General features: G+C 51.1%; 1 protein-coding gene across 1 annotated transcript in view; it reads left to right on the top strand.

Moving 5' to 3' along the window:
- Positions 1 to 9966, top strand: part of Poc1a (POC1 centriolar protein A) — a 66817-nt gene extending 56851 nt beyond the window's left edge. The window contains exon 11 of the mRNA XM_075964785.1: positions 9221 to 9966. Coding sequence (XP_075820900.1) covers positions 9221 to 9319 — 99 coding nt within the window. The 3' untranslated portion in view covers positions 9320 to 9966. The remainder of the gene's footprint in view (positions 1 to 9220) is intronic.
- Positions 9967 to 12797: the final 2831 nt, after the last annotated feature.

The raw sequence follows: 12797 nt of genomic DNA, 5'->3' as shown, positions 1-12797 counted from the left end.
CCCAGGCCCATGTTGGCAAGACTGCGGCTTGGTATCCTCTGTGGTGTGAGCAGCACTCCTTAGGACCCGGGAGCATCTGGCTTCTCAGGTGCAGGTGGGCCCTGTAGAGTGTCTCCTCTAAAGGAGATACTGTTTGAGAGGAATGGCTATGAAGCCATGAGAAGGTAAATTAGTCAAAATGCCTTAATCCAGTAGCTAATCCACTGAGAGAAAATAGTGTTTCCTCTATGTCCCAAAGAGAGCTAATCCTCAGTAGAGATGAGGCCTGGGGCATGTGAAAACATCAAAGAAATCCTATATCCCTGAGATGATGTGAAACAGAGCTCAGACTCATGGCTCCAGGTGCCAAAAGCTTGTGTTGCTTTGCAGCAGACTGTGGGCTGAGTGGGGAATAGCTAGAGATTCTGAGGGTTTTCTGTAGATTCTTACGTTTTATGGGCCAGCTGTGTGTAAGCCTGGGTACTTCAGCATGTCAGACATCATCATAAGAGGGACCTCCTCAATTCCTTCCCTCCAAGTTCAGGCCTTGAAGCTTTAAGCCATCAGATCAGAGCTGAGGTTGGACAAGGAGGAACCCACAGATTCTTTGACTCCGGTTTTAATTTTGTATCCCCCATTTCCTGCTCTACTGAAGTTGGGGAGTTTCTCCCCAGGCTAGCCAGAGGAGGGCCACACTAGGGTAGGATGTTAGGTCTCTGTCACCCATATCCCTCCCGTGTCATCCCTTCAAGCTTGCCATATCCAGGGGTTAAGGTGAGTGAGTGCTGTTCATCAGGCAGGCAGACTCATCAACAAACTTGGGCTCTCTTGGGTCTCAGGGAACTGTGTTCTTGACACTTGCCCCACGCTCAGCACTCAACCTTTGTCCATCAAGCACTTTCTAAGTGCCACCTGTGTCTTGGAGCTTGTCTATGAACAAGACTTGTACAAAACCTAGCCCTCATGATCCGGACACTGGACGACTGGCAGGCTGCTTGAAGACTAGCATCGGCACCCTCAAGAGTTGAGAACCCCTCTGCAGCAAGTCATTAGATGCGGGCCGTGACCAGTCTGGGAGGCAGACTGAGTTGTGGGAAAGATTGAACTCAAACCAGCAGCCTGTCCCCAAGCTGCCCCTCCAGCCCCTAGTCACCTTGACACGTGACTGACCAGGGCACCATTAGCAAGGCAGTGCTTCCTATGTGCACATGTGGGCACACACATAGGGACATGTACCAAGACATTAGGCTGGGGCTTGCTAGGGACAGAGCAGAGCTGGGACAGGCTGCATACTCAGTGTCCCTACTTTGATTTGATAGCTCACAAGACCTCACAGTGGAGAGAGATTCCCCCATTTACTGCATCTGTTTTAGATGCCGAGAATCTGAGCGGCGTCAAACCATGCTACAGTGAGATTATTTCCACATTCTGTATCTTTAAAATCAAACCAAAGGAGCTAGATGTGTGTAGCACAGTCCGGTGGCCAGCCCTAGAACATTCCCCACACCTGCCACTTTTACCCAGAGTGGTGTGCCAGGGGAACTGCACCCAAGAGCTGCTAGCACCCCTTAGCCTCTAATAATTGAATCCTCTGTTTGGTGGGGGAAGGAGGGGGTTACTGGGGAACCTAAGACCCTCCAGAGAGATCTCCTTGGGGAGTGCAAATCAGCCACAGTCCTGGAAATCATTAAAAACAGCTTTCCATCGTGAGGGAGCTGTAAGAAGCCACAGAGCACTGTGCACCCTCTCAGGACTGACCACAGGTACTGTCTTTGGGACTTCAGTGAGTCCCTTCTGTGTCCAGGCTTTCCCCACTATCCCAGAACTCAGCCACGGCAAGAGCTGGGGCATCGTGTTGCCCACAGTGCACCCACCCTATTTACAGCCAACAGCAAGTGAGTAAACACGAACTGTGGGTGGGTGAGCGTTGCAGCAGCTCTGAAAGCTGCATTTTTACATACAGGGAAACTGAGTCAGGGAACTTAGCCAAGGCCAGTTGCAAGCTGATCAAGTTCAAATCTGAATACGAATCATCACAGTCTGGAGCCTGTTCCTTTGTCACAGCGAAAGCTGAAGCTCCTCAGTGGGAATCGCTGTGACATTTCCCAGGGGCTCACACCTCTTCTACAACCACAACATGCTGAAGGGGAGGAAGGCAGACCCCAAGCATGGACTGAAGTCTAGGAGGGAATGCTGGGAAAGAGGTTGGACTGGGTCTTTGGGAAGCAGTATTGAGCTACCACACAGGGCCACAAGTGCCATGTGAGTGTCACACGAAGGAATCTGAAGTCTTGGGTAGAAAAGGAATATGTCAGAAGCAGCAGGAATAATGGGAGTCAAGGGTGGCCTAAGAAAGGAAGTCATTAGGAAGCCGAGATGTGGCTGTCAGGGGACAGACGGGGGTAAACCCCACAGTAGGACAAGGAAGGTCCACAGTGCTGGCTGGATGTGGTGTGCCCTGGTGCAGAAGGACCCCGATGGTGCATAGGTGGCCCCCTGAATCTGTCAGTAGTCCCTTGTCTACAGAGCCCTCATGTAAAGGCCATGCTCTGGCTACCTTGGTTGCTATAATAAAAACAGACAAGTACTACCTCCGCCCAACAATCCTGCCTTTTCCTAGCCAGAGTGGATCCCTGTCTTGCCCCATCCGACTAGGAAAGATACCCTAGACCCCAGCATTCCCTGCTAGACTAGTCCCCCCCCCCCCTTGCTCAGGCAGAAGGCTTCCTAAGTGTGTGACTAGGTGTCAGCATTCCACTTCTGTCTGGTCACCTGGCTTAGCACCCTGTCTATTGTGTGTTTCCTCCTTTCCAACTCATGGAACAAGCCAAGAAGGTCCCTCCTCCCTGGAATCTGCTGTCTCCCCAGAGGCCCAGGAATCTACTTGGAATAAGATCTGGGCATAGGGAAGTGCACTGGCCAGGGTGAGCAGCAGCTGCTGGGAGGAAGGACCTCAGGGCCGAATGAGAGTAGGGTAACCAAGGGAAGCCCCTCTAAGAGTCTAGCCATGTGTATAAGAAGCATAGCTAGAGTGGCTGGCCTGCCACGTGCCTAATAACTCACTTCTTCCTTCCTGCTAAGATGTCACTCACCATCAGTGATGGTGGAGCAGTTTTGCTAAAACTTAGCCCTTCCAGACTTGTGCTGGTCACAGCAGTGTCTAGAAGCCCTCAGGAGCCAGAGTCCCTTGTGCTGCGTAGGCACCAGGCAAGTGTGTGGTAATGCAGCTGTCGGATATCCTGAGTGGGTCAGAAGGACCCTGTGAGTGTCTTGTGGTCCTTCAGGCTCCAACTTCCACAAGAGAGGCCTTCTGCGTAGCTGCTGGTGACAGTGGCTGTGGGAGAGAGTAGCTGCTGAGGTTTGTGGCTCTGAACATGGGCCCTGTGTTCTGAAGTGTCATCTACTCCTCTGCTTGTGGAACCGAGTGGCTAGGTCTTTGCCCAGAGTTCACTCAGCAACCATCAGCCTGCACAATGGTCACAGCACCACATCGTCTTTCTGAGAGTACCTGTTAAGACCTGTGTTTCAGTGACACAGCAGCAGGAAGTGGAGGCTTCCTCCTTCCCTTTCCTTTCAGGCTGCAGGTGCTGGGATCCCTATTCTAACTTCTTTCTTTCTTTTTTTTGCGGGGGGGGGGGGGGTATGGTTCAAGACAGGATTTTTCTGTGTAGCCTTGGCTATCCTGGAACTCACGCTGTAGACCAGTTGGCCTCGAACGCACAGAGATCCACCTGCCCCTGCCTCCCTAGTGCTCGGATTGAAGGTTGCACCCCCAGCGCTGGCATAACTTCATTATTTGTATTGTATATCGCTTTCTCCCCAACCACACTGAACTCCTGACAGCTTCCCAGGTGTCACTTGGCCTTCCACTCATCCTATACTTGAGAAGCACTACAATCTACCTGGCTTGTAACATTTCACCACAGTTTCCTATCGGAGATGGCACCCCACCCCCAGCACCGGCAGCTGTGGCCTGAGCCCAGAGCAGGTGAGCTGTGTCAGGGGCACTGTCCCAGTGGGTCAGACAAAGACCGTGCTCTGCTTTCTTGCCTTATTCCAAACACAAAGTGAAAAGTAGGATAAAAGAAGAAATAAACAAGAATTAAGAAGAAAGAGTTGTAGAAAGATGCGGGGCAATCCCACCTCAAGAGAAAACCAGGCCAGAGAGGGAAACCCAGGGAGAGAGTATGTGGCTGTCATGGTCTCTCTTCTGCTCCGAGCTGTGGCAACCAGGCAAGTTGTACCTTTTTCCACTTTTCACCTTTTCTGAGGGTTCTGGACTTTCTCACCTCCTTTCAGTACTCAGAAAACTCTTCTCTGGAATACGAAGAGCCTGTGAGTGCTCTGTGGCCCCCACGAGGCCCTGTAAACTTGCCCTGGCTTCCTGTGGTTCTCTCACATACCTGAATCCCAGTCACACCAGTCAGAGAAGCCAAGACTATCTCCTCAGCCACCTCAGGCCAACAGATACCCGAGCTCAGGTTCAGTCCCATGCAGGGCATCTGATATGGCCTGTATGGGCTGGTAGTCCTGTTGAGAACAATGCAGGAGCTGGATTCAGCTGTTTGGGATCCTAGCAGCCTTCAGCACATGCCCCATAGCTACTGCCAGTACAGAAAGGCATCTGTGAGGACGACCCTGGTGCTGTGTTCCTCTGACATTTGGGGTGGGAGCCCAGGTGCCAGACATCTCGGGCTTGGCGTGTGGTTCAGCTGTTTTGAGAATTGCCATAGTTCTTGGGGGACTAAATATGAAGGCTGTCACTTTAAAGTCGGTTCCTTTTTTACTGTTTAGAAAGCCCTTCAGGGTGTCACATTAATGTTTACTATCCTTGAACTGTGAGAGAAGACGCACTTGCCCAGTGGCCCTAGCCAGAGACATCACTGTCTCCCCTCCCCTTTCAGGAAAACCAGAATGGAAATAGAATACAATGTTGAGCCAATCCTAGGAGGATTTTCCTCCAGAAGCCCGGGATGAGTCAGACTGAAAGTCCCACCCGGTAGCCCAGCTCTAGATCCTCATCTGCTGCCCAGAGCCAGGGGCTAGCCCAGCCGCTCCTCACTGTGCTCTTGGTTTTGGTCTCCAACACCTTAAGACTTTCCTCCCGTCATTTCCTGTGGGTCGGGCAGTCCCTCCCTGGCAGTGTCCTGAGCCTTGACAGGGTCCTTGGCCCTGCTAGACTGGATTCTCCTTTCCTACACCAGGGGCTTGTGGATTCACTGCCTTCCCATCCTCAGAAACACATGCTGCAGCCCTCTGTGCCACTTCTCAGACCACTGCAGGCCTCACACTCTCTTGCGCTCTCTTCTCCACTAACCTGAGTCTTGCCTCACCCTTCAGAGCACTGTCTAATTTTGTCTCCTTTCCTCTAGGGCTTCCCTTTCTGCAGTCTGAGCCCCCACATCCCATCCTTGGCGCAGCTCTGCAGCGCCCTTCCAGACTGTTCCTAGGCAGCAGCCAGTGTCTCCCAGCCCTTTCCTGCTACTCTGAGGTGAAGATAAAGCTCTGCAGGGGGCTGTGGGACCCGAGAACCTGTCTCCTTGGTCTGCAGTGCTCTGTAGCCTCCTGTGGTTGTCTCTCTTGCCAGTGAGTTCCCCTCAACTCCTGCCTGCCCTGCTTCATTTCCTTGGCACAACCCCTGACCAGTGTAAAGCTTCCCGTTTGCCTCCTTAACCCAGTGGGCACCTGTTTGCCCACTGAATCCTGGATAAGATTGTCCCTATAATATTGCCTCTTTTTTTTTTTTGAGACAAGGTTTCTTTATGTAACCCTGGCTGTCCTGGAAAACTTGTTCTGTAGACCAGGCTGGCTTCAAACTCACAGAGATCTACCTGTCTCTGTCTCCCAAGTGCTAGGATTAAAGGTGTACACCACCACCACTCGGCTCCTTTAAAAAAAAAAAAAGAGTCAAAGGACAACTCTGGGCATTTGATTCTGAGGATCAGGTTCAGAATGGCAGCTTTTTGTGGCAAGTGCTTTTACCTGGGCAGCCATCTCACCAACCCCCAGCATTTATCTTTCCTTGCTTTTATGACTTCCTCCATAATTCCAAACCTAAGTGTTTAAGCAAATAAAAGATCATTTGGTTGGGGGAAGGGACGCTTGTGATCTGGAAAGTGCGCCTCGGTGTTGTGAGGTGTGTAACAGGGCTGCTGGGTAGTCCTGAGCAAGGTCTTTGGACTGATGGTGTTTAGACACGGGGCTGGAAGTTGTTGTGACAGGCACTCTCCCACTCTGGCGCCCTTGTCACCTGACCTGACACAGCTCCCTCTGAGGGACTAGGCTGGTTGAGAGACACTGGGAAGGCTGGAAGGCTAGTTCTCATCTGCCTTTGTCGAGAAGAAAATCAAAGCTGGAGGCTGTTGCGTGGGCTCCTAATATCACAGGTATTGCCTTTAAAATGCCCCACTCACACTTTAAGGATAAAGTATGGCTTTGTTGCCCAGCCAGACCAGACCCTCTGTGACAGGAGAATTTCCAAGGTAGGACCCAAGGGATTGAAATGAGGTGAGCAGCTAGCCACCCATGTGACTTAACTCCCCTGTGTGGGCGCTGGGCAGAAAAAGGGAACAGCAGCTGCTCTTGTCGTCTGGACACTGAGGCAGTACATATTCATTGAGCCTCTGAGTGACTGACACTGGTGTAGACATGTGCTCCGCACAGGTAAAAGTCACACTGTGAGAAGGCACATGAAGTGGCCTAAGGTTAGTCCTTAACCAGGGATGTCCCAGATGTCTTACATGTCACCCCAGATGCAATCTCCCCCCTGCCCCTAGGTCCTGCTACAGTGGCAGCCTATGCATCCTACACTGCAGTGCTGGGGCGGACGCAGACCCTGCCAGGGCCTTGCTTAGCCACATCATCAGATGCCCTGGCGGGGCATTCCATTGCTGAAAAAGCCCTCTTCTTTGTAGAAGAACAGCACATTGTGCACTGGAGATGTGCTGAGTTGGTAAAGGGCATGTATCTAGCATGCACAAAGCCCATGGTTTGATACCTAGCACCAAACTGGGCATTAATTGAACTTAGTGACTCATGTATACCTATGATCCTAGCACTAAGAGGGGGAGACAGGAAAAAAGTTCAAGGCCATGCTCAGCTTTATAGTGTGTTCAAAGCCAGCCTGGACCACAGGAGCCCTTGTCTGAAACAAAGGAAAAAGAAAGAAAAAACTAGAATTTTTCTGGGATGGTATAGAGTCTGAATTAATGTGAGTCATAGTCTCACACTAAGATACTGCAGCAGAAGTCAAGAATGTGGTTCCCGGGGCCCAGCTCTGTTGTGGGGATCATTGTTTTCTGTGAAAATGAACTTGTGTGCTTTATTAGGGTAGAGTTATGAAGCCAGAGATGCCAGGCGGCATCTAATGGACAAGTATCTAGAAAGCCCATCTTCAAGGCTCAAAACACACTGATATCAGATGGATCTTGGAACCACCTGGTGGTGACTGCCACCTGACCCGTTGGCAGAACAGGCTTGGGGCAGACCAGACAGTTTGGACAGTGTAGTCCAAACACAAGACGGCATGCCTCTTCAAGCTTGCCTGGCAGGGAGTGAAGCTAGAGAAATAGTGGGGGAGATGCAGGTATGACGGGCACACTATGAGGTGTCCCTTGCCAGGCATGGGGTGCTTGTCTAGCATCCTAGCAGTGGAAAGGTTGAGGCAGGAGGATTGAGTTTGAGATTAGCTTGGAGTATCTACACGAAGGCTACAAAACAAGGGAGGAGTCTCCCTTTAGAACTGGAAGCAAAGTGACCCCCCAGTGGGCCCAGCACCCTCCACTAGTGAGGGGCTGGCTGTGAAACAGAGGATGCTTTTCTATTCGATTTAATCTAATATGAACACATTTAGTGCCCACATTCTTGCTGGGCTAAAGTATGGGCCTCCCTCCCAGGGAACCAGGTGGAGCCCCCATGTTGCCGTTGGTCAGCAGCTCTTGTTTTCTGAGTCTGTGATCTCTGCATTTGGAAACTGGGTTCCTGTTAAAATGTTTAAAGGACGGGGTGGGGGGGCAGCAGAAAAGGAAATGCTACCAGCCAGGCTCTCCCACTGTGGCCTCGAGTCCCGACTGTCTGTGGAAAGGGTCTGGAAGAAGAATGAGTTTGGCAGAGGGAGTTTCACAACAGCAATGGGAACTTCCAGGAATGCTGCTCGGGCCAGCCCGGGGCTGTTTCCACTGCCGCTTTTACAGCAGACCCGTCCTGGCTGCCTGGCCAACTGGGGATATGATGAGTTCCCTCAGCTTAGTTCTGCCATCCCTGGCCAGCCATCAGACGGCGCAGGATGCTGTAAGAATTTACATCTGCACAGAAAGGGAAACTCCCAAAATGTCTCTGTTTTCTCGAGTACATGAAAGCTCGAACCTTCTTGGAACCTCGGGGAAGGGGACAATGTCTCTTGAAAGACATCCCTGGTGAAATTACGTGACCTTCCTAGTGCCTGTAGGAATCAAGCCTGCTGTGCTCACGGTGGCCTTCCCTGCAGTGACCTTATCCCCAGTGGCTGGGGTCGCCTTCATGTATGCAGTAGGCCCTCAGCGGCCCTCAGTGGTGGAAATGAAATGACCAGCTGAACATGGATCAGCCTAGCAAGTGTTAGGGTAGGTGTGACTGGTGGGGCTAACTGGGATGGGTAGCCTTTGAGAAGTATGCAGCTCCCACTACTGATACCACCCAAAGCCAGAGGGAGTAGACAGGTTTTCACCACCTTTGTGGGAGCCCTGTCTGCAAGACTGGTCTTGGTCCATTAAGTACATGCAGCCTCAGGAGACTGGATCCATAGGCAGCCTTTGTGCTGGGTGTGTGGATCAATCAATCACTTGCCAGGGATCACCCTCACCTCCAGGTGGCGCTGTCTCACTCTGCCCTCATAGGACCCTCCCACCTTGGGAAGCGTGCCCTCAGGATCAAGAAGTACTCATGGCGCAACTTCTTTCCTAGATAGAAGTGGTCGGTGGTTTCTGGTGTTGTACAGTGCATGGCCCGGACTAGGGGTTAGATTTCCTCCTGCCCTGGTTGTCTTGGGGGAATGACTAAGGACTGTGAGAGCTACAATCTGCTTCCCCTCAAAGGCATCTCTTCCTTCCCACAAACTCCAGAGATGCGCGCAGAAGGCATGAAAGGCCAGGCAGGGCCTGGTGGGAAGGGAGGCACCTGGCATTTGGATAGGAAGCTGATGGCTTATCCGTTAGGGCAGCAAGGTGAGCCCCCCATCCTGAGCCTGGCACCTTTTATTTTGCAGACGGTGTCCATCCTGGAACAGCGGTTGACACTGGCAGAAGACAAGCTGAAGCAGTGTCTGGAGAACCAGCAGCTAATCATGCGGAGAACGCCATTGTGATCAGGGAGCACATCAAGAATCAGGAGCTCAGTCGATTAGGACAGCAGGCCAGGGATTTGTACGGGGGCTTGAGTAAATAAATAAAGGGATTTGGCCCTGAGGGAGCCACATCTGTACCCAGTCTGGGATTGGGTGCTCCTGCTCCCCCATCCGCAAGTGCTCTTAGTACCTGGAGCCTCCCCACCTGGCCGTGGGAAGCTCCCTGTGGGCAGAGCCACACAGAAAGGAGGCTTGAGTCCCAGCTGAGAGGACCACACTCAGTTTAATAAAAAGGGGCCACTGAACTGTGTACTTCTTCCGAGTCCTGAGATGGTGGCACGCTGTCTGGAGAGCCTGGCTAAGTTCTCATTCAGCTCACCGCGGTCCCTTGACTGACTCCTAAGCTGGCAACTCATTGCTTGGACGAGCCAAGAATTTTCCCTCCAAACGACAGCCCCCTGCGTGCGCGCGCACAAAAAAAGAAAGCCCTCAGTGGGCCATCTGAGTCAAGATGCTCAGGAACCAGCTTGGCAGAATGGGTAGGGCCCTTGCAAAGGCTGTCGTTTCTGTCGCCCCATGTTTTCACCAGGGCTTGTGGCTTCTTCCTGTCTACATGCATGAGAACAAAGGAATCTGAAAATTAAAACTAATTTGACTGATCTTGCTGCAGGAATGGCTTGTTCTAGGTAACACTGGTTACAGTCCTCGTGTCCCAGGGCCCACAAAGGGAAAATGAGCATTGTTTCTGAGACTAGGGACACCCTCTTTTGCAGCTGTTTAGGGGTGCTGGAGTGCAAAACCTTGTATACTACTCACCTCTGGCGTTTGCAGGGATTTGGAGACCCCAAGCACCCTGTTTCCATTCATTCATGAGGGTTTCCAGGGCCCCATCCTCCACATCTGGACTGGGAAAGCCAGTGTACTTCCATGTCTGCATTGCTGTGCCTTCAGCATCTTGGGGTTTAGCCAACAAGGGAGGTCCTTGTCCCTAACATACTGCCCTGCCCTGGGGTGGATGCAGTGCTAGAACCCCCCCCCCCAAAGCTGTCAGGACTGGCTAGTTAGCATGGTCACTGCTCCCAGGAGAGGTAGAGCCTGAAGGGTGGGAGGTTGCCTCCTCCAGGAGAGCTGAATTCCAGGGTCAGAGCTTGGTCCTGCCCACCCCCAGTTGTACCCTCAGGACTGCGGCTGAGGCTCTGATTGTTAAGGAATTTTAAAGCAGTGACCTCTGTTCCTCTAGGTGCTGCACCCTGCCCAGTGCAGAGTAGTTGCTCAAGGGAACCTGTCACTTTGTCCAGTCCCACTAGATGGCAGAGCCTGTTGTCAGGGTTCCCTGGGAAGCTGCAGTGTAGGAACCTGGTAGCCTGCACTGGCAGGAAAGCCCCTCCACTGCCCTGAGAGGTAATGAGCACACCACCCCATGAGTCTTAGCTGGCTGCCAACTCAAAGGGTGCTTCTGTGAGGCCAGTCTTGTCATCCCCTCCCATGCTGGTTCTGCCACCCAGCATGGGCTCCCTTGGAGGCAGAGGCAAAGGCAGGCGGATCTCTGAGTTTGAGCCTGGTCTTACAATGAGACCCTGTCTCCAAAACTAGGTAGAGGTGGAAGCCAAGAATTGGCATTTATCCCCTTCTGCTACCCAGCTGTGGGTCCAAGGTAACCAACACTTCAAGTTCAAGCTGCCATGACTTCACTGCCGTGATAGACCATGAGCCAAATAAACCTTCCCTTCCTGAAGTTGCTTTTGCCAAGTACTTTGTTAGAGTGATGGAGAGGGGCCTTCCTAGGATGTTTCTAAGCCACATACCTCCCTTAGTGGAGCCGCAGGGATTAGGGAAAGTGCAATTCTCAGTAGGCAAGCATTCTACCACTGGGCTTCCCCAGTCTACGTACGTAGCTCTTGGAATGATCTTGATCATGGTGGTCTTTCCTTCCATGCCCAGGACAGACTTATGAAGGACTAAAGTTCTCCCACAAAATGGTCCTTTCTTCTCCCACGAGTCCCAATTCAAAACTTCCCTGCTCCAAGAACCTGAGGACCCAAGTTGCACCTAGTTGGGGAGGGGGTCTACAGGCCCCTTGCCACTCCTACCCCTGTGAAGACTTATGGGCTCCCTGAGCTGGACAGCTCTCTGGAGTGCTAGGAGGTCCAACACAGGGGTCCTTGGTTTACTTGGATGGCTTGGAAGGTTGGAGGTCATGTAATTGGGCCTTTCTTGCAGTATTTATCTCCCCAAATGATACTATCAACCCTACCCGATAGCTGCTCTACTTCTACCCCCTCCCTCTTGCTGTCAGACACAAAAGCAGCCCTCCAAAAGTTCAGCTGATGGCTCCAGACTTTGGATGCTTTTTGCTGTTTGGGTGGCTTTGCCAAACCCAAAGGCAAACCTGGAGGTGGAAGGTCTTCTGTAACCATGCATCTTTTTGAGGAGCTAAAGGATGCTGCAAGAGCTGGCATGTCTCTGTGTTAGAAGCTCTTGTGTTAAATGCCGTACTCTCAGATCTGTAAAGGCAATTGAGAATTGGATACCATTACCTGTTATATTTAAACTGGGCATATAAGCTAAATTTAGACGTGTATTTTATTTATCCAATTAGTTACAGTAAATGTAAGAAGATTGAGATGAATATTTTAATAAGTCAAAGAATACTAGCAGGGAGGAGGGGGGAAATAGGAGGAGGGGAGGAGGTGGAAATTTTTTTAAATTTATATTTAAATTTATATTTAAAATAAATAAAAATAAAAGAATACTAGCGGGCTGGAGAGATGGCTCAGCGGTTAAGAGCATTGCCTGCTCTTCCAAAGGTCCTGAGTTCAATTCCCAGCAACCACATGGTGGCTCACAACTATCTGTAATGAGATCTGATGCCCTCTTCTGGCCTACAGGCAGACACACAGACAGAATATTGTATATATAATAAATAAATAATTTTTTTTTTAAAGATACTAGTACAGCTGGGCGGTGGTGGCACACACCTTTGATCCCAGCACTCAGGAGGCAGAGGCAGGCAGATCTCTGTGAGCTCAAGGCCAGCCTGGTCTACAAGAGCTAGTTCCAGGATAGGCACCAAAAGCTACAGAGAAACTCTGTCTCAAAAATCCCCCCCCCAAAAAAAAGGAATACTAGCACACGTGAGTATTCTTACCCAAGATGGCAGAGAGGTCAAAATGGAGGTTTGTATTTTTCCAGAGCTGTCTTAGTCTGGAGTTATAAATTTTACTGATCTGAAAACGTGCACACAGAAACATAAGCCAAGCATACTATGAAAACACACCCATATATTCACACAGACACACCATGGCCACATTATTCTAACAGATAGATAAAACACTTGTAGAAACCTATGTCAGCTGACCAACTTAAAATCCCGGTGTAGTTAGGTGGCGGAAACCAGGAGAGTGGAAGGACGGGGAAACAGATTTGTTTAAAAAAATCCTAGAGTTGCCAGGCAGTGGTGGTGCACATCTTTAATCCCAGCACTCGGGAGGCAGAGGCA

This window comes from Microtus pennsylvanicus, chromosome 3 (genome assembly GCF_037038515.1).
Source record: "Microtus pennsylvanicus isolate mMicPen1 chromosome 3, mMicPen1.hap1, whole genome shotgun sequence".
Lineage (NCBI taxonomy): Eukaryota > Metazoa > Chordata > Mammalia > Rodentia > Cricetidae > Microtus > Microtus pennsylvanicus.
The sequence above is the reverse complement of the archived record's forward strand: the minus strand, read 5'-3'. Positions and strand labels throughout refer to the sequence as shown.